The 21,342-nt window shown below is 40.2% G+C and overlaps 2 protein-coding genes across 9 annotated transcripts in view; both read left to right on the forward strand.

Annotated features, from left to right (window-relative positions):
- Window positions 1-8,555: 8,555 nt before the first annotated feature.
- On the forward strand, window positions 8,556-10,165 carry LOC115568805 (DNA damage-inducible transcript 4-like protein). The gene is made up of 2 exons (XM_030396408.1): window positions 8,556-8,859; window positions 9,379-10,165. Exons 1-2 carry the CDS (start codon window positions 8,703-8,705, stop codon window positions 9,822-9,824), a joined length of 603 nt encoding a protein of 200 aa, XP_030252268.1. The 5' UTR covers window positions 8,556-8,702; the 3' UTR covers window positions 9,825-10,165.
- Window positions 10,166-16,374: 6,209 nt separating this feature from the next.
- The window catches only part of mtus1a (microtubule associated tumor suppressor 1a), a 34,551-nt gene continuing 29,583 nt past the window's right edge, over window positions 16,375-21,342 (forward strand). Inside the window, exons 1-2 of one of the 8 annotated variants that reach the window (XM_030396395.1) lie at window positions 16,375-16,451; window positions 16,969-17,028. The gene's annotated coding sequence lies outside the window, so the exon portion shown is untranslated. Of the gene's footprint in view, window positions 16,571-16,706; window positions 16,782-16,968; window positions 17,029-20,200; window positions 20,646-21,342 lie in introns of those variants that run through there. The other 7 variants (XM_030396402.1, XM_030396394.1, XM_030396398.1 and 4 more) reach the window with 7 other exon arrangements.

Raw genomic sequence — 21,342 nt, forward strand, 5'->3', positions numbered from 1 at the left:
CAGTTTTCCCAAAAGTTTGAATGGATAGAGAGATAATAAGAAATGGTGAGCCATGTCACAGTATATAGTGTAGTTCACTGACTTATTTGTCGTTGGCATGATCAAAGTTATTCATTATAATTAAGCATTTTATGAAGAACAAACTTGTTAGTTATACAATTACAAAAGAAAACAACTTAAAGGAAAGGCAGAGGATTAACTCCGTACATCAGACTGGCATGGGTGTATTTTACCCTTTAGTAACTAATTGGAACAGGTGAAGTTCACCTGGTTTAATTTGTTTTTGGCTAATACAACAATTAAAAGAAAGGGGCAAATTTACAGACTGGGTGCAACAAATGTGTACTTACACTGTCTTTTCTTTTTCCGTGGCTGCTTAGGGTCTGCAGCTGGGGCTGAGAGTGCAAGGGGAAAAGTTAAAAAATTATATATTCAGAGTCTCGGGGGAGTGGCTATACTAAATGAAAGAGATGGAATTCAGTTCACCTTGTGTAACTTCTTTTAGATTAATACAATGATTACAAAATACCTGGGACAATTTTACAGATTGGGTGCAACAAATGTGTACTTACTCTGTCTTCTCTTTTTACGCTCCAAGTTTATAAATTCTTGGGGCTAGTGGCTGGCCTTCGGGGAGGTGGTGGTCTTCGGGGTGGGGCTGGTCTTGTTAAAGGTAGGGCTGGGGCTGCGGCTGATCTGTTGTGGAGACCCAAGTAAGCAAAAATTTCAATTCTGTACATATCGTCAGATGAATCTACAGAAAACAGTAATGAACTTTGCATAAAACTAATCTTACCTTTTATTTTGAGTATAAACTCATAAGCCGTCTTCATATTGTTCAGGAAGTCGGCTATGCTTTTATTGTTTGGCAGATTCGTCACTAAATCTGCCACTCACTTGCCCTTGCTATCCTTGTGACTGGTGAACAAGATTGGCGTATGGCCCAAGGCATAAAGTTTTTGAACCTGAAATGAAACAAGCATATTACCACTACATCATTTGCAGTGGCAAATAAGAAAACTGGGTCATGATCATGCATGTAAATAGATTTGGGAATACCCCTTGCAGTCCCAACTGTTTGCTAACAGTGAGTTTGAGCCTGATAAAAGACCAATGTTTGATGCACCCTTTATAATAACAATGTTGAAATAAATGAGCAACAGGTGCAGCCACAGCTCACTCAAGGCCCCAGAAGGGGCCTGGGTGAGACATTTTTTTATTTTTTATTTTTTTTTTAATGTGATTTTTTGGGGCGGCAGTAGCTCAGTCAGTAGAGACTTGGCTTGGGGACCGGAGGGTGGCCTGTTCAAGTCCAGCTACGGATCACAATATGGAAGTAGACTGGTAGCTGAAGAGTTGCCAGTTCACTTCCTTGACTATTGCCGAGGTGCCCTTGAGCAAGGCACCAAACCCCCATATGCTCCCCGGGCACTGTCACAGCAGCACACTGCTCCTAGCTTGCAGTGTTACAATATATATGCAGCTAGTGATGGGTCAAATGATTTCCCCTAATAAAGTATGGGAAAAAAAAAATAATAATAATAACAATGTTGAAATAAATGAGCAACAGGTGCAGCCACAGCTCACTCAAGGCCTGGGTGAGACATTTGTACGCTCCTAAGAACACATCCAAAAATGTGAATAGTAAATGACAGGCGAAGGGACCTGATGGTCCAAGAGGGCGTTTACCCCCTGGACCACAGGTATAACAGGGGGAGGATCTCAGTTGCCCCGGGGTACCTCATGGATGTATGTCTTCTTCTCTTTGAATAAACACCTTTTTGGACTGAAGACCTGCTGCTTCACCTCTGATGTTTGGACTTTAACTTTGAGCAAATTTTCAGAGTCAGATAGTGAATTAATTGGACGGATAAGGAAGATAGTCTGCCACTACACATTAAACTACATTACTACATAAATTGCAGTCCATCTACCGTCGTCCATCTACCGTCGTAATATTGATTTTTATTTTTTGGTTTCTGTTATGGCAGCAATACCCTTCAGTACTTCCGTATATAAGTCTACTACAGTCAACAATTTCGAATATATTGAGCGAGTTACTTTTTTCTTTGCTAAAATTTAGAGAAAAAGTTGTCAGCTCTTGTCTGTAGACTACTTTTCACTCTTGTCAGGGTTTGTTTTACATATCCTATCAGCAGTGTTGGGGAAGCTACTTTCAAGCGTAGCTTGTAAAACTACATGTACTTCAGCCTGGCTGTAGTAGTATAAGCAACTACTTATACTCATTATACTCATTTAACTCAGCGTTAAATAAATCAACATATCGTGTATATAAAACAAAATATAATAGCCAACAAAAAATTCACATGCCAGCAGAAATATGCCTCTAAACTCAAGTTTTATTTTCCAAAAAACAAAAGCTGACATTTTTGTGTCTGTAGATACATCTATATCCAACATGTACATGCTCAAATATGGCCATGGTTGGCCTGGCGCGTTCAGGGCACGTCGGGGGTAACTTGAGGGTTGTCCATGACGTGCTTGTGCCATATGAGCACTGCCTTCCTTGGCACAAAGACCCATCCACTCTGTGAAGCATTTCAGTGCTGCCATGGCAAGCCGATCAGAGGCAGCGTTGGCTTAGCATGTCATGACATGTTCCATGCTTTTTTTCAAAGAAAAATAAAATAAAATGTATATTATATAGGTCTTTTTTTTAATAAAAAAAATATTTCATGTTATGGGTAAATTTGTAGTTTGTAAATTGAGTAGTTAAACTACAAAAATGACCTAAAAAGTAGTTGAAATACTTGACGCAGCACAAAATATGCATGTAGTTTAACTACCAGCACGTTACAGCAAATTGTAGTAAAGCTATGTAGTTCAACTACATGTAGTTTAAGTCTCCCTAACACTGCCTATTACTACAGATAAAGGGCAAAATTTGTTACATTTTCTGTTCCATATTTGTTTTCGTGTTTTGTCCGCTTATGATAATCCAGATTGCATGTGTGTATGTCTTCCAACATTTCAGTGCACCAATAATGTTTGTGCCAGTAACGCTCATTTAGTGCAGTTTTTGTCTCTATAAGCTTTCAAACACATTCTCTATGAATTCATTTAGATTTGACCTAAATAGAAAATAGAAACATCCTACTACTTTTTAAAATTCATTCATATTTACGATTCATGCTGGTATGCTTAAAGTCAATGTCGTTCTGATGGTATAATGTTTTTTTCTAATTAAGACAGCCATTTTGGTGGTTTATTACACGATGCAACAAATTATTAAATTTTCTTGATAAAAAAAAGTGCAACACCTGCATTTTGTAATTACTGATGCAATATGTAAGAACCTTTTACAAAATGCGGCAAAGTTTATTACATATTGTGTTCAAGAATTTTATTACAAAATGTGGTGTTATTACATAATGAATTAAAAATGTATAACATTATTACATAATGGGGCGCTTCACACCCATATTCCAAAAAGCATGTATATATCAGATGTTTATCTCAAGTTCGTATTTAACAGATGAAACTATTTTTTTTTCTTCTGATCTATGCATCTACAGATGGGATCCTTGCCCCAGAGGGGCAGTGTGAGGCCAGCACCCACACTGCATTCCTCTGGTTGATGACACCCTGCCCCCGCTCACTGGTGTGGTGGTCTTTTGATTTTTGCAGCTTAAGGTTTTTGCAAAGGCTTTTAAAACAGGCACTGCACGATTTACTATTCGCCTGATTAGGCACCTGGCAGTAAGGGCAGGGTTTGAACTTTGGCTTTGTCATTCTGAAATGCACAACAGACATACAAACAAAATATCAATATTATACTGTATATCAAATGTTGATGCAAACACATATGCTCACAAAAGACAAAGCATTCATGCACATTCAGGTGGGCGAGTTGGAGCGGTGGTTATCATCCCCGGCATACATCCAGGAGACCATGTCGCTTTGGAAAAAAGCGTATACTACATACCTGTCACCTTAACCTTTACCTTTACCTAACAAAACCCTTCACAACTTGGACTCAAATTGTGGGGATTAAATTGTAAGTCCTGATTGCTATGTTATATTGAAAAAATCTACTTTTGACACCTGACTCAATGGCTGTTTGTTGCCCATCTGTGTATACAACTGAATAGGCCTACAGCTTGGGGCTGGGCCTACTGAAATAGCATGTTGATTTTTTAAACTAACAGCCATATCCTGGCAATTAGTCCCCTCAAGTTTTAGATATTAGCTTACTTTAACATCTACACCCAGCAAATAAGAGTAAAGAAATGTAAAAGTTAGTTATTTGGCATGCAACTTTATCCTGAATATTGGCCTAGTTGACACTTTCAAGACAGCAGTATGATTAACTTAGCACTAATCAAACATTATCAAATGTTTGCTAGCTTAGAGGCACACTTAGCTAGCTAAGAGGCTAGCCTATATTGTGCAGCCTCATGCACATTTCATGTGGTGGAACAAGGCATTATATGTCTCTATCGCATGAAATTGATAGAGTGCACTCAGAACGACAACAACGGTGGTTTAAGATGTAGGCTAAATACAGTACATTTTCAACTTTTTGTTTGCATGCATGCTGTACTTCATAGACAGTAAAGTTGTAGCCTACTCAACGTTACGTAGCAAAGTCGAAAAACGCAATGATGGATGGGATCGTTGTACACGCCGTGAACACTGACGTGTCACGTGTCACCATCAAAGTAGTTGGCCAACATATTGTAAGAACATGCGGCAAAATAAATCATCATAAAAAAAATATGCATTCTTCTCAATTTCCTTTTTGAAATTACCAGAATAAATTCGTAACATTACGAGAATAAAGTAGTCATTTTATGATAACTCTTCTCGTATCATTACGAGTTTGTTCTCGTAATATTACGACTTTATTCTGGTAATATTATGACTTTATTATTGTAATATTACGAATTTATTCTCATAATTTCTTCTTATTTTTTTTCTCTTATGGCCCTAATACTCCGTCGTACCTCAGCTCACTCAACCTTCACTCGAGCCGAATAAAAATATTGGAAATTAAAATAATCGATTTAAGGATATTTCATATTGGCCCTCTGCTTCTTAACTATGGCGAAATAATGACTTAAAATCAGGCCAAAATGTAAACACTGTAACCGATGGATGATATTAAGCATAAACCATATCGTTTTACAGAGAAATATATATTCTGTGGCCTATTGTGACAAAAAAAATATTATTCAGTTAATAGTTATTCACACCATGAAAACGAAAGTGTCCACAGGCTGGCCCTCAATCAAATCACTCGTAGGTTGCCTTTCCTTCTTCGTCTGTACGGTACCTGACGGTGAGGGATTTACATGCGGGTCTATGAGACAACGTAGCCTCCTGCGTCAGGTATCGACGTTAGGGGCGCTTGGCCAAGCGTCGAGCGTCTGACGAGTAGGGATGAGAGTGAGACCGTGTTGTTTTCACACACAAACATAAACCGAAATGCAGTGGATGGTCTCCCAGACATCATGCGCGCATGCAATGCTATAATTTTAGTTGGTTTTTTTTCCCCCCATGTCCCTTTAGGTTTCATTATTAATAAATAAATAATTCTTGTTACTCAGGCTGTTGAAGTGAGTGCACATATGTCATATGTGAGAGCGTAGTGATTATTAATAAAGGCAATGTGAAGATGGAGCATACAGTATGTCATGGCCGCTCAAATCTAACTGAAGGGAACAGAAAATAAATTGTACAATTTAGAGTTTGTAATAATTGTCAACTTAACAGTGATCAGTGCTTGTTTTTATTCATCTAGGTAGGCTTTCACTCTGAACTGAAAACTATGGAGAATACAAATGTATTGGTTAAACATAAATATACATCAAGGGACTGATTTCTTTGTTTTCGTCGTATTTCAGTTTTAGTGACTTTCTTTTAAGATGTCTTGTCAACTGAATGTTGCTTTGGAGAACAATCTTTCACTCACATGTAAGCCAAGTGTGTATTGTGAGGGTGACAAATAAAGAACTTGATGACATAGTTTTGTTTCACGAACCGTCTCACAATCCCAGAGAGAAAAAAAAGACAGTGTTGGTGGTGTGCATGTGCATATACCGTCATCCAGCACACACTGTAGTTCCCCTGAAATTGAAACACTTCCTCCTTGGTGGTTTGTCTTTCTGATGACAGCTTCTAATCTGAATGTGATTGGTGGGCAGCCATGATGTCACAGCAGCAGGGATATTTCCCAAGAAGGTGAGTCAGGAGAGAGAAGTTAACCTACAGCAGAAACCTTCTGGTTCAGTGTGTGTTCTCACGTCAGTCTGCAGGGGAGGACAGCCCAGTGTGTGTGTGTGTTTGTGTGTGTGTGAGTGTGTGTGTGTGTGTGTGCTGTCCCCACTACTAATCAACAGCACCATTATTTATCTTTCAACATATGAAACAACAATAAATATGTTTGTCAGATGCCACAGTTCAGTTATTTGGACAGAACCAGGGTCAGGACTACATGTCAGTCCTTCATGTTAACAACAATATGTCAATTTTAAAACTGTCCAGGAGTCAGTGGAAGGCAGCTAAAACTAATGTGACACTTTAAATGTTCCTGTTCTATACACATAACTTCTATGGGCATTCTGATACTCCCTGTAAAATGAATAGCAATAGTATGTCTTATTTGTGTTGGTTAAACATCTGTGGGTCAGGGGCGCCGTTAAGCTCAGTCGGTAGAGCAGGCGTCCCATGTGCAGAGGCTTCGTCCTCGCTGCAGCGAACCCGGGTTTGACTCCCGGCCCGGGGACGATTTGATGCGTGTCAATTCCCCTCTCTCTCCTCCTGTTTCCTGTCTCCCTCTTCCGCCATAAAGGCCAAAAAAACCCCAAAACAACATCTGTGGATCTAATTCAGGTTATCATTTGACACAGTGGTGGGAGTAAACCTTGAGCAAAACATGGAAAAGAAAGATACAGTCCTGTGTTTCGTGGATGTGTCTGAATGGCGTGTGTCAGACCATGTTACTCACCTGTGAGTAAGGCAGAGCTCATGCCACCCTGTCTATATCTGATGTGCTCGCACACACCATACTCACTGCCTCACAGAAATTTTATGTGCATACAAATGCTCTCAGTGAAGTCTATCGTATGAATTACAGGCTTTTGCAATGAATATTATAACATGGTCATAATACCACTATTTGTACCAAAAGAAAAATGTAAAGGGTTTTAACTGACTAGACTTCACACTCTTTGATTTAATGTCAACATTATTATTGCATATAAAAGCGTATTCATTTGTGGTTTAGTTTATCTTCTATTCTTTTTTTAAAGATCTTTTTGAGGCATAGACACCTTTATATGACAGTGGATAGACAGGAAAGGGGTGTGACAAGCAGTACCTCCGGTCGGATTCGAACCAGTGTCCACTGCGTCATGTTGCATGTGCTCTAACCACTCGACTACCTGCGCACCCATCTTCTATTCTTTTAAGAATGTGACAAATCAGGGGTTAAACTGTGGAAGGGTCTGTCTGCAGCTCTGGTATTTCTACACTCTGGATTTTTCTTCATACCAGAAATACTTTTTGAAGAGGCAGTGGGACTATTCTGGCTGAGCACCTGAGAATTTAATGTAACATTCAGCTCACAGAGATGTTCATCGTTAGTAGAAACATAATTTCTACCTGGTTGGCTTTGCATTGGAGGACTGTAAGAGGACCTCTTCCTCCTGTTGCCATCGGGCTTTTGTCAAAAAAAAGAAATAAGGTATATAATAAGTCTGACTACTCCCTAAAACTGTTGCTAGGGATAGACCGATTATCAGGGCAGGTATTCAGCATCTTGGGGGTCAGTGTTGGTGGTTTTCCTGTCAGATTGACGCTAAAACAAACTAATTCAAAATGTGCTACTTTGAATCTGATGCAACATCTTTTTCCAAAAACACTGTCTGATTGGTCATACATCACAATTAATAGTTTATTAACAATGAAACAATCTTAATCTGCAGAATAACTTGTAACTAAAAGTATGAAATAAGTGAAGCGAAGAGGAAGTTTAAAGTAGCAGAAAAAACGAAATTCTCCTGTAAAGTACCTCAAAACAGAACAATTAAGACCTGCACTTTACTGTGGATGGTTTATTTGTAATCATTAAATATCTGTATCGCTATCTGAAACACTTGATTTTCATCTATCAAATAAATGTGTTATTTTAGTGAAATTTGAATGAATAGTGATCTGCTGGGTAGTTTAATTTGACACTGCATTATATCTCCGCACTATATCAGATAATTACAGCCTATGTTTTGGATGAGAGTTTTTATATGTAGTATTTAGTGACAAAGCAATAATTTCAAGTAAGGCATGAAGAATGAGCTCTGATGCTATTTGTGATGCTAGTAGCCGGTACAGCTAGGTGGCTAACATCTGTAAAATAACAACAAATAAAAACGAATAAAAGGTATTAGTCCTGTAATTCTACAGTATGTAACCAGAAGTTACCTCTCTGACTACGTCACAGCTGTCAGCTCGCTCCTCCTCCCTCTGTGTGACGTCGGGACATGCCGCGTGAGCAGCCAGGAACTCTCTGGACTGCCGCGTTAGCCCCGCCCACATGTGAGCGGCTCAGCTGACGCACCCTGCTGGTATAAAAGCCTCCGCTGCCCCTCAACAGCCGCTCTGCTCACCTTTATTAAATACATGGAGAAGACACACACCACACGCCTGGAGGAGAAACCGGAGATGCGAGAACAGGAATCAGGATGGTGTATACCACGGCTCTGCTCCTCTTGTCGGAGGAAGAAAGCGTCGTAGAGATCATCGGGAAGTATTTCTCCCAACTCACCTCCCCGGGCACGAGGAGCCCCTCAGCCCGGCGGGGGAGCGTCGAAAGCTGCGATGAGACAGAAAACTCACCTTGTAAGTTGTTTTTAAAGTGCTGCATGTAGATTTTGTGAGTCATAGACGATAAGAAACGGCAATATATGAATTTAAAACGTCAGTGTACGTAGTTGTAATGTTTCTAATAGTTAAATAGTAATAACAGTCTTAATAGTTTTAATATTAATGCGCTGACGTTAAAGTAACCACATAGAGACTAGAACTATATGACTTGGCAGAAGAGCAGGAGAATAAGCTGATCTCTCTGTTGAGGATGTTTCTGATGTAACTGATGTTGGTCTTGAATCAGCTGATGTCATGCTGAGATGTTCACACTGCTTCTGCTCTTAGCTGCTGATTCAAAGACCTGACTCTGATGATTTAGTGCAGTGTTGCAAGACATTTATCACGTGATCAATCTTGAATCTAGTAAATTTGATAGGGCAAAGGGCCAAACTTTTAATTTATTCATGACACAATAGAATTGCATTTGAGCTTCAGCATATGCATAAAACTTTTTGTAGACTGATTTATTCTAACAACACTCTTTTTTTACAGTTGCCAACATGGATGCAGGTTTGGAGCATGAAGAGGGTCTCCTTCAGCAATATGTGACCCGGCAGATCGAGCTCTGTCTCACAGAGGCTAAAGCTTCCACCCTCAACTGCCAGGTGCTGCTGCTTCCTCGCAAGATGACTACAAGGGTGGGACAGGACGCGGTGCGCTCCTCGGCTGATGAGCCCTGTGGGCTCCGGGGCGCCTGCATCAAGGTCTACGTAGAGCGCAAAGATGGCCTGAAGTCTTTGGGGAGCATCTTCCCAGACCCAAGTGTCACCCCAACATTTGAACTGTCAGTGATCTTCAAGGCGGACGAGGAGGACGGCTGGCCGGCCCTCATGCACATCTTTGATACCAGCAAAGTGTTGAAGCTGAGACCAGAGTACCGACTGGTGAAGAGGAAGCTCTACTCCTCTGCCAGCCCGACCATTCATGATTTCAGCTAGAATCTAAACCCATCCATTGTTCACCATTCCCTTCTGTTTTTGTGTCAAGATTATTCTCAGCCTCATCTTACATGTACAAGATGTGGCCTGTACTGCACTGGAAAATGCTGCAGTTGCCAAGGAAGTGGACGGTTTTTTATGGATGTCTTGGAGCACAAGGTCCGACTGCTTGTTTTCCTACTGTAGCCCACGTGACGACAGTATTTTGCACAGAATGGCTGAATGTTATAGTGTACACTGTTGACATGAAAACTTTGCTGCAGGAATGGGCAGGTCTCACTCCTGAAGCGTGCTGTACTTTTATTTATGCAATTGTAAAATAAATGTTGTTTACACTATGATTGTTTGTCCTGTGTTTGTATTCAAATGTACATTGATGTACCAGTGTATATGGATCATATTGTATTTCTTTATGCTATAAAACTTAAAACATACCAAACATATTCCTGACATTTTCTACTAACAGTTATGGGGCCAAATGACTGTCTTCTTATGTCTTCTTGTTTACGTCAAACTAAATTTAACTGCAAGTAAACATCAGACACCATTTTAGTTTTAGATCAAATAATCTTTTTATTTAACAAATGTACAACAGAACACATGATACATGTCTCGGCTACCCAAACACAAAACTCTACATGATCCATCTCACAGCTACAAAACTTATTTTTGTACTACCATCCAACACACATTACACAAACACGTTTCTTATGTTAATTACATAGCACGCTGTGGCCATAGCTAAGTGACGAGTAGGGATCCATCAGTACTACTTCAGCAACAACAATCCTCACATATGATGTTTCAGCCTACTAACACACTCAAACTGTACTTTACTGCAGACTACTTCACAAAGAATATATTTAGTTTTCTGAAATCTACCTTTAAAAGCAGCTACTGGTTTCCATTAATTTCACCACAACTGTGACATTTATGTGAGGATGGTTCATTGATCAAGTGACTGTTTGCTGACTTGCTGTTTTTCATCAAAGTTGCATCATCATTATGTGGTAGTACACCGCTGAGCTTGTAAGCATAATCAGTCAAATGTAACTAAAGTATTCAAAGTAAAAGTACCCAATGCAGGAAAATGTCACCTGTGGCTGTTAGACTAATATATTTTAAATCTCTGGATTATTATGACTCATGAATTAATATATAAAAAAGGATTTTACGGTAGTCTGTTTTGTATCAAACTGCTACTTATGATTATTTTCACTGTGGATACATCTGCTGATTATTTTCTCCTTTAAATCGATTGATTTTAAAGGTCATGATGTTAAGTAAACTCTGTCAGTGCTGAAAAATCAAAAAGAAAAAAAACAACAACAAACAAACATGCATTTCAGCAGTTTCATGAGAGCTAGCCTGCATTCTGGATCTAGACAATTGACATGATCAGTTTCCAGATGGCTGAGAGTAAATGAATGCAACAGCCGTACCACACAGCTGATGTAACTTTAACAAACAGAACCGCATTATTTACAGGGAGGGCTGACATCTCCACCAATGTTCACACTTCTGCTCGTTATCACTGGATTTTTTGAAGAAGAATTTTATATTTTCCTGAATGGAATGGAAACTCAGCACTGCTTGATGACAGGTAGTTGATATAAAAACTAGTGCCTTGGAAAGCAATCGGCAGCAATGTAGATGCAACTTGCAGTTAATGGGCTGAAACATGGACAACACACAGATTTATTACTAAGCAAAACAGCAGAGAGCTACCTGTGTGGTGATGTCATCATCGTCAGCTCCTTTCTTTCACTTATCAAAAGAGGCAGAAAATCTGGTTGTTTAGATATCAGTTTGTATTTGGATCTCGGATCTGTATTTTAGCAGTAAAGATACTGGTATAGATTCAGTATGTTGATCTCATTGCACATGCAGTAGCAGCATTAATGCATCTGTGATTCAACACAAGCAAATCTGACAAGTAGGACTCATCCGGCCATCTGCTGCAAGTTTTTGCTGGTGATGTTTTCTTTCTCTGTACTCTTCCTTCTCCGCAGAGGGACACGTCACACGATGAACCTTTGCTGGTGAAATGATACTTGAGGAAAGCGGTGCTCACACACAAACAGACAGATTCGAAAAACCCAGGTTGACCGGTAACAGAGACTGCACAGTCCTCTTCAGAAAAAACCCAGGTGACCGGTGAGTACTCAGTTCCACCTCCGATTCTGTATCTCTTTTTGTCTTTTCAAGTGTCTCTGAAATCTCAGTCTATTTTTTTCATTTTGAGGTCAGCCTCCATCCTGCAGCAGAGAGACAGATGAAAGAAAAACAGGAACCACAGACCTAGTTTAGGATTTCTTGTTTACTTTTGCAAAAAAAAAAAATCCAAATCATAAAAGGCGAATATGGTGCAGCATATCATTGGAGGAACTGCTTCCTGCCTCTAACCGTAGCTACCGTTAGGTAGGTGGCTTTTGTCAATATTCAGGCTATAATCTTTAATCATGTTTTTTTTTTATTTTTTTTTTTAAATCAGCTGCTTTCATGTTGGAATAGCCAAAATGTTCAGATGACAGGCCAGGAAGCACTCTAAAAATGAACTAAAGGGAAGTGTTAATCAATCGGTCAATCACTCAATCAATCAATCAAGTCAATCAATCAATCAATCAAGTCAATCAAAGCTTTATTTCATTTAGTTGTACCAACAAAGCAGCACAGCAAAAAGGAGATTACATTTTTCCAGGATCAATAACTGAAGAAACTATAAATACAACACAATACATAAATATAATAATTTAAAACTAAAACCATGACTAGAGGCTTGTGAAATGCATCAGTGCACATGCTCCTGATCAGCAGTTCTTCAATCTAACAGCTTGTGGAAGGAAGCTGTTGATAAATCTGTTAGTTCGACCTTTATGACGTATTCCTGATGAAAGCAGTTCAAAGAATGTGTGGAGAGGGTGGGAGGCGTCCCTGATGTTCAGTGCTCTGCTCTTGCAGCAGCTTTGGAAGAGTTCTTGGACAGAGGGGAGGGAAACTCAGATGACCCTCTCAGCTCCTTTCACTATTCTCTGCAGGGCTTTTTTGTCTGACATACTGCAGCTGGAGTACCATGTCGAGATACAATACGTCAGAACACTCTCCACCACACCACTGTAGAAGGTCCAGAGGATGCTGGTGGGGAGAGAGGCTTGATTCAGCTTCCTCAGGAGATACAGTCTCTGCTGGGCCCATTTCATGATCCCTGAGGTGTTTTTATTCAAGTTTAGGTCCTGCGGGATCTGCACTCCGAGGAACTTGATGTTCTCCACTCTCTCCACTGTGCAGCCACTGATGCTGAGAGGAGCGTGCTCGAGACCTCTGGAAGTCGATAACCATCTCCTTAGTTTTGTCCGCATTGAGCACCAGATTATTTTCTCTGCACCAACCCTCTAGGTGTTTAACTTGTTCTCTGTACATTGATTCATCATTTCTATGAATGTGGTGTCATCCGCAGACTTGATGATCTGGTTCCCCACGTGTCTGGATGCACAGTCGTGTGTTAGCAGTGTAAACAACAATTGACGGTGTACACAGCCTTGAGGAGATCCACTGCTCAGTGTGATGGAGTTGGAAGTGTTATTTCCAACACGGACAGACTGAGGTCTCTCCGTCAGAACGTCCTGGATCCAGAGACAAGTGGCGGTGTTCAGGCCGAGTAGGAGGAGTTTCTCCATTAGTTTCTGGGATGATGGTATTGAATGCTGAGCTGAAATCAATGTACAGGATTCTGGCGTAGGTGTCTTTCTGGTCCAGATGAGTGATAACTGAGTGCAAAGTGGTGGATATTGTAACCTCTGTGGAGCGGTTGGGATGATAAGCAAACTGATATGGGTCATGTGATGCAGTGAGGCTGGCTGTGATATGTGGTTTGACAAGCCGCTCAAAACACTTCATCACAATTGGTGTCAGTGTGACGGGGCGGTAGTCGTTCAGACAGGATATAACGGATTTCTTTGCTACTGGTTTTAAAGTGGATGTTTTGAAGCATCTGGGGATTATGGCCTGACTGAGGGAGATGTTGAAGATGTCAGTCAGGACATCTGCTAGCTCACCAGCACAGGTTCTGAGCATACGTCGCGGGATGTTATCTGGGCCTCCCGCTTTCCATGGATTGACCCTGGTTAAGGTCCTGTGTGTGTCAGCTGCGTTGATGGTGAGGGCTGGCCCGATAGATGGTGGAGAAGGAACAGCTCTCCCTCTGGTTGTCGGGTTTGGTGCTTCAAAGCGTGCAAAGAAGTTGTTGAGCCTGTCTGGAAGAGAAGCATCATCGTCAGTGACCCCCTGCCTGGACTTGTAAATTGCTATTAAACATTTTCAGTTACATTATGATTGATTAACACCAATAGTAAGGGATCTTACGATTACTTAAATCCTTACAACTTCTATCTTTGAAATCATTTTGCTTCCTTTAATGCCACTAGACTAGAACTGAATGAGAGAGAGAAAAGCGATGAGAGGTGAAGACAGACGTGTACATAATATAATGTGTGTGTTGGGTTAAGACAAGTGTGTGCGGAGCATGGCCTGGTTCAGGTGAAATCTGAGGGAGAACCTGAATACTTACAAAGAGAGAGAGAAGGAAAGCAGGAGAGGCCATTGTGACACTGTCCTGTAGGAGGACAAACATTGGAGTGAGAATACAAGTACAAGATACAAGTCTGTGTCAAACACAGGGGCACGCCGAGGAACGAGCGTCCATTTGACTGCTGCACGGCACATTCACAAACACATACATCGATAACACAGATATCCACACGCACACACTCAGACTCCCTCATGCAGATAGCAAATAGTGTGATTGATCTATAGAGACAGATGTACAGATATAGAAATACACACCAAAGACAATCAGGCACGTACAGTGTACAAAGCAGGCAAGCACTCTCTCAAACACGTAGAGGAGTCTTAAAGTCAGCTGACACACACATACCATACCACAGATCCCATCCCATTCAGCTCTAAAGAGTGATACAGTCTCATTATCCCCAGTTGAGCTTGCAGTTTAGAAACAGTTGAATAAAGACCAAAACATCTAATTAATTTGTCAAGCGTATATCATATATTTCATAAAGTAATTCACCCATGCATCTGGATGCAGCCAAGATGCAGGACATGAATCAGCTGGAAGTCAAGACCAGGAAGTATTCCACTGAAGCACACGGCAGCGAGCGGAGTGAAGAGTGGACCTGGTGACAGATGTCCGACCAAGTGTCTCCAACCATCTCAAGGATTCAACAATGTGAGCATGTGTGACTTGTATGATGTTGATGTAAATGCACTTTTATTAAATGTCATCTGTTCCACCTGTCAGGGTTTAGAGAGATTGGCGCACCAAAATCCATCATTGTGTCTTTGGAGCATTACTGGCTCTGCTACCTCACACTTCAGCATATATCAGCTGAGTCACAGTTGACGACACATGAGGAATTTAGTTTAAATGAATGAAATTACTATTGCTATTATCTAAGACAGTTCAATTTAGATTTATACACATTTAAGTGTTTCCCACAGGATCAGACTTTAACTGTAGTTGTGGTTGTCCAGTCGGGGTGCCATAGAGCATGCACACTCAAGACTTCCGCCAAATTGACCAACTTCAGGTTAAGCGCCGAGCTAACTTGGATGGAGATAAAATGTAATCGGGCAACTCTTCTAGACTCTCCAAATTTTATTTGATCGAATTGCCCAAATTCTGACATTAGTCATTTCGCTGGGTCAATATTTTATTACCGTTTTACAGACGCGTCTTTCACAATGTTAGCTTGTGGGTGAAGGTCCCCAGTGTATCACATGAGGATGTAGTTACACGGCTAGACCACGACAAAAACTGGTCTCAAGGCCTGGTGCTCTTTGCGGGGGCTTGATCTCGAAGATGAGGCCAGCCATCTTCTTTGCAAAGGAAGTTAGGTCATACGGATCGTATTGCATTCACGCCAACTGCTTTAAATCATAAACATATATACATAGACCCCTCACTGAGCGGGTTGGCCCGTTGCTGCTGTATGTCGACGTCAACGCCATATTGGATATGGCAGCTTTGCCCCATGAACTAAAACAAGTCAATGCAGTGAACTTTATAAAGTGCACTTCTACAAAGTGCTATAAGTTAATGTCTCACATGAATTAATTCAGTCAGTCAGTCAGTCAGTCTGTAAATTTAAATATTGAGGGAAATATTGAAAATATTTGACTATTAAATGGGCTTTTATTTTGAAATTTCTCATCAGAAACTCCAGATATTGTGTTTATTTTTACATTGGGCTAATTATTCACACAGATGAAATGTCATGGCCTCCATCTTCTAAGGTTTTAATGTGATCAGAATTAGGGTGGTAAAATGAATTAAGTAAATAATCAATGAATGAATTCCTTTAATGCTCAATTAATTAATTCATTCATTCATTAACTAGTCGTTTAATTAATTAATCAACCAATTAACTGATTGGTTGAATTCGTGTGAAATTGCAAATTGCCTAAATAAGTCTCTGCTTTTATTTTGAATTCTCTTCTGGCACTGCATTGCCGTAATATCTACTGTATACAGGCACCAAAAAATATCCGGGGGCTAGGTTGACGCGGTTTTCGGAGTGGAGGCGTGCTTGACTGTAGTTCAAAACTGACCAGGTGAAAGGAGTTGTTCATTAGTCACATGACGGGTCCAAGTCATCACCTCGGTACTGTGTGGCGTTGTGTTTAAGTTTTTCAATCTTTTTAAAGGACGGTATGTCTGAATTGTTTAGCAGGTAGCGAGACATTTTCTGTCCTTTCTCGAGTTTTATACTTGAGGTACTAAAACGCTCCATCTCTTGGCAACAGGAGTTAGGTTAAGTTAGCTAAATGTTTGTTTTTGTCGTCAACCGCTGTTTCCTGCCCTCCATTTTGGTTCAACGTTAGATATGATGGTTGAAACCTTATATACATTAAGTGGTTATGTTAGTCCACCGTTTTATTACTGTAAGTTAAATAAGTTATATCCAACACTGCTAACGCTAATGTTAACGTTAATGCCGCGTTTTAACATGAAACTCATTCCCTCATCTCATGTGTTGGCTGCCGTCTTTTAAACCATTTATGGACTTGAAAGGGTATTTTCCTTGCTATTTGTGACTCCTCACTGTGTTTACTCCACATCTATTTATAGACCTGACTGGAGGAGGCCTCAAACGGGGATAATCCGTCAGTCAGGTGCGGTTGTTGTGAGGTAATGTGCTGCTACCACACACACACACACAGCAAAATGTGTATAGTAACTTGTCTTTAAATACCTTGATCAGTTGAATTTGGACTATCTGCTTACAAACTGATTAAACTGTGGTTAATTGTAATTTGCTGTGCTGTGGGCTACACTGTTCACAATATTACCATGGATGGATGGAGTATCCATCACAAATGATCAGGTTGAGCTCGGAAAATCCAGCTTGTCAAAAAGAAAATTTACATTTGTTGTTGTTTGGTCTTGTTGTCCACCCCCTTGGCCTGCATAATTCAGTGTAGGCACCACAGCAGACTGAATTAAGAGCTAACTAGGACTCCGATCCCTACTCAATTTTGGGACCAATCATAATACCAGTATTGTGGAGAAGAAATATCTGATATCAATATATCCACTGAAATACACAGTATTTCCAATGATCCATCAAATGAAGTTAAAAAACTGTTGTGAAAAAGATTTATAACTGAGATAGTATATTTAACAGTTAAATGAATAAGCTCTTCTGTCTAAAATGAATTGAAATGCTAAACTTCACAGGCTATTTATATTTATCCAAGGAACTATATTTATTTTATTTATTATAATCATAATCTCTCAATACTGTGAAAGTGCCATATTGGCTTATAATACCTGCCAAGCAATATATCAGTCAAGCTCTAAATTGAACAGCTGCTGACACATCTGTATGCCTCTGTTTTTCACTAGATGGCACAGGCTAGGCCTGCACAATATTGGAAAAAACTTTTTTAGCCCTGAATGACCTTAGTAGCATGTTATGTTATGCTGCATTTCAAAATGATAAGCATTTATATTTCATATGAGCTCATTCATGTGTGCTTGCGCCCTCCCACGTGTTTGGTCAATATCATCCTTGTTGTAGCCGAAATAATTCCAGATGACTGACGTTGCTTTTCTTTTTGGCACCAAGTCTTCGTTTTCGCGATTTTCTCTTGTTCGTTGCTCATTTTTCAATGTTGTTACCAGCGACTCACTCCATGTGCAGGACGTGGTCTGCTTCGGCATACTGATTAAGAACTAATGTGATTGGTGGATCGCTGTGCATGCCAGGTACCCTTGAAATTAGATGAGTTCATTTGTGTCCTACATCGCAGGCTCTGCGATGTGACTATTGCACACACGTACATCGCGATGGTGATGCTCAAACGATATATCGTGCAGCACTAGCACAGGCCCACATCTCTTGAGCTTTGTCTTGACAGCACTTTCCTTTGTGTCTTGCTGGAGCAGACTAGCTCATATTCTGAGTGTTGAAATACAGTGCCGTGCTACTATTCTAACCAGGCTCACTGGTGTGGTTTTGTTGCCTTGTGCTTTACAGAGGACAGCATTGTCTCTGTGGCATGCTGGCTAGAATCCCCCAACTTGACCTGCTGCCCTGCTGTAGTGTGGGGCAGCTTTGTGTCTAGGCTTTTGATGGCTGTCCCTGCTACTCAAAACTCCTCACTGTATTGTACTGATATGGCTAGTCACCCATGCAAAGGCAGGGAAAGGCTACTTGAGGCCTTCCGCAAAGTGCCTGAGGGGCTTCAGAAATGTAGAGACATTGTTCATTTAATGTCATTCTCAATTGTAAATGTGTAATGCAATTTGGCAATAGCTGTCATGAATTTAAAGACAAGCAGAGGTACTCTATGAAACATATCAAACAGTAATGTGGCTAATTAATGTGAGCCAATGACAAAAAAACCCAATTTCATTGATTTGACAAGGCAGAATTGATCTGAATCTGAAAATACAGGGTCCAGTAGACCACACAGTCAACTACTGCAGTTACTTTGAGTTTGTCATATCAGAGGGATTCTAGCAGGTCATACTATTTGTTGTGAGTGTGTACTGTGTAGGTAGATACATATTACAGCCCCACTGGTACGTGATTTCTGGGGCACATGATGATTCGATAGATGAAAATAAAACTTTCAAATTCCACTATATTGGCCTAAAAACACGCAACTTTTAAATGTGGTTATCAAACTCTTTTGACAAAGATATGTAAATGAGGCAGTATATTTTATAGTCAATACATTTTACCGTCTAAAATGACCTCAGTGCCCTGAAATATTTAATTTCACTTGGTGTTTAAAGATTATTAATAGTCCCAAGTGACTTTTTCTGTGTTATAATCTCCAAAAACAAAAATGATAAAGCTCAATGTTAACCATTGACCGATATTAAAATGGTTAGATTCCATAACTAGACCCACCAAAAAAAGATTTTACAGGATTTACAGTGAGAATAATTCTGAGAACTCTTAGTAGGGCAGAACAGTCCAAATTGCTAGAGCTGCAATTTTTCGACAGTTTGAATGTGTCACAACACACCACTACATGTGAAGCACTGTGGTGCTACAGGGTTGCCCTGGCCTACAAATCAAATATAGATGTACAGGAACATTCTTGTTTGGTAAAGACCCCAAGCAAAAATATCAAGCTTTTTTTTCCAGTGTAAATGAAAGAAAAAACAATTACCATTCTCACTAAAATCCTCTCTCACATCGCAACCACAATATCCATCAAAATAATCTTACAATGATATTTTTAGCATGTCATGTAACTATAACAAGCCTACTCTACACCATGATTTACATCGTGTCTGTGGTTAAGATTAGCCAGTAGTTCTCCAGTCAGGGGCCTTGTATAGATTAAGCAGAAAATAGCGTGGGTCTTAGGGGTCTTAGACTCTGGTGTCACATCACTGCTGTAGAGTCTGGATCAAGTGTCAACCTGTTTGTGAACAACATTAGGTCGTGTCATCAGACGGTGACATTGTCAGTGGAGGACTTTGGAGAACTTACCATCTATGATGGACACTTTAATGTGTCTTACCATTTTGGATTGAGTAAGTAAGTTTGTATGCAAATTCTGGTTGGGACCTGCCATTTGAAACTGTCAAAGTGAAACATTCTCCTTCACACAAGCCTCCCGCTATTCTGCTCCTCTTTTCACTTATCCCTTACTAAAAAGCCGCCTGATCCATTTCCTCATAAAAGAGGGACTTTGGCTGCTAAGCAACAATGAATGCCAACTCGGCCTGGCAGGCCATGGCCACTCCCCCTGTGCTGGGCTCGGCATGGATAAGGTAACGTGTTCCTTGCTCCCTCTGTAAAGTTGGGACTGGAGCTTTCGACACTGAGCACAGTCCTGAACTGAACCTTGACATGGGAGGCATTGTGGAGCCAAGTCACTGATGGTATCTGATACAGTGGCTGTTTGGAGAGATTTCTGATCTACTGCTGCAGCGAGCCTGCTGGACTAAGTCACGTTACCTCGGGGTGGGGAGGAACAAATAGAAGCTAATGCTTGCACTGGGGGCGCCCTCATTCAGGCTGTGATGTTATTGATGCACGGTTGACTCTGAACTGGCGGAGTGGTGGGACTGGGGCTGTTGGTGTGTGCCTACAGCAGACTCGCACACCACGGCCTGCCCAGTTGGCTGGATTTAGCTCGTCAGAAGGAGAGGAGTAATGGGATTGTTTATGAGAGGGCAAAACGAGCCAGTGAACCTGTGTGAGTGATCTCTGACTAAATACAGCAGACAACAGAACAGACTGTGGAGGCATTTTTCTTCCTCGCTGTTATCATTGAATGGTAAGAGGAGGAGTAGAGGTGTTGAGTCTGTCCATATTATAGTTCTGCAGCTCTTTTAGTGATATGTAAGTGTTGTAAACTGAAAATGCATATCTTCTTTCCATATATTGACTTTGTGTCTTTTATCTTGAATGTTATGTGTTTGTTTTTCCATAAACATTATCAGGTCATGGTTTGTGTCAGCTGCAGTTTTACTTTACATACAATATAATGCCCAGTCACATTTTTAATTAGCAAAATCACTGTTCTGCATTGTTTTTCTGTCAGGGAGGATACTGCAGTAGCCTCTGAGGTGCCAAGGTTCAGTGTGCACAGCAGTTTGCTACAGCCATATATTTTATCTGATTGTTCAGATTGCGATGTACAGTCAGGTGTGTCGTTTCTCCGCCTCTTAAACCAATATATTATTCATCCCGATTTGGTCGATTGCCCATGTTGATAAAATAGCTACTTTGATATATCTTATCAGCAGCAGTGTTGAAAGTATGGCCAATTTATGTTATTAAAGACTGAGCTAAATACATTTTTGAAGTGTGCATGCTTGGAGGTGAATCACTATAAACACCTAGATTTTTGTTCATATTGTGTTCCTGTTTGAGATATATATATATATATATATATATATATATATATATATATATATATATATATATATATATATATATATATATATATATATATATATATATATATATAT

This window comes from Sparus aurata, chromosome 18 (assembly GCF_900880675.1).
Source record: "Sparus aurata chromosome 18, fSpaAur1.1, whole genome shotgun sequence".
NCBI lineage: Eukaryota > Metazoa > Chordata > Actinopteri > Spariformes > Sparidae > Sparus > Sparus aurata.

Excerpts from the sequence above, each read along its gene's own strand:
- LOC115568805 (XM_030396408.1), top strand. The coding sequence starts at position 8,703 with ATGGTGTATACCACGGCTCTGCTCCTCTTGTCGGAGGAAGAAAGCGTC. Across the intron at positions 8,860-9,378 it reads TGAGACAGAAAACTCACCTT|TTGCCAACATGGATGCAGGT; the intron begins GTAAGTTGTTTT and ends CTTTTTTTACAG.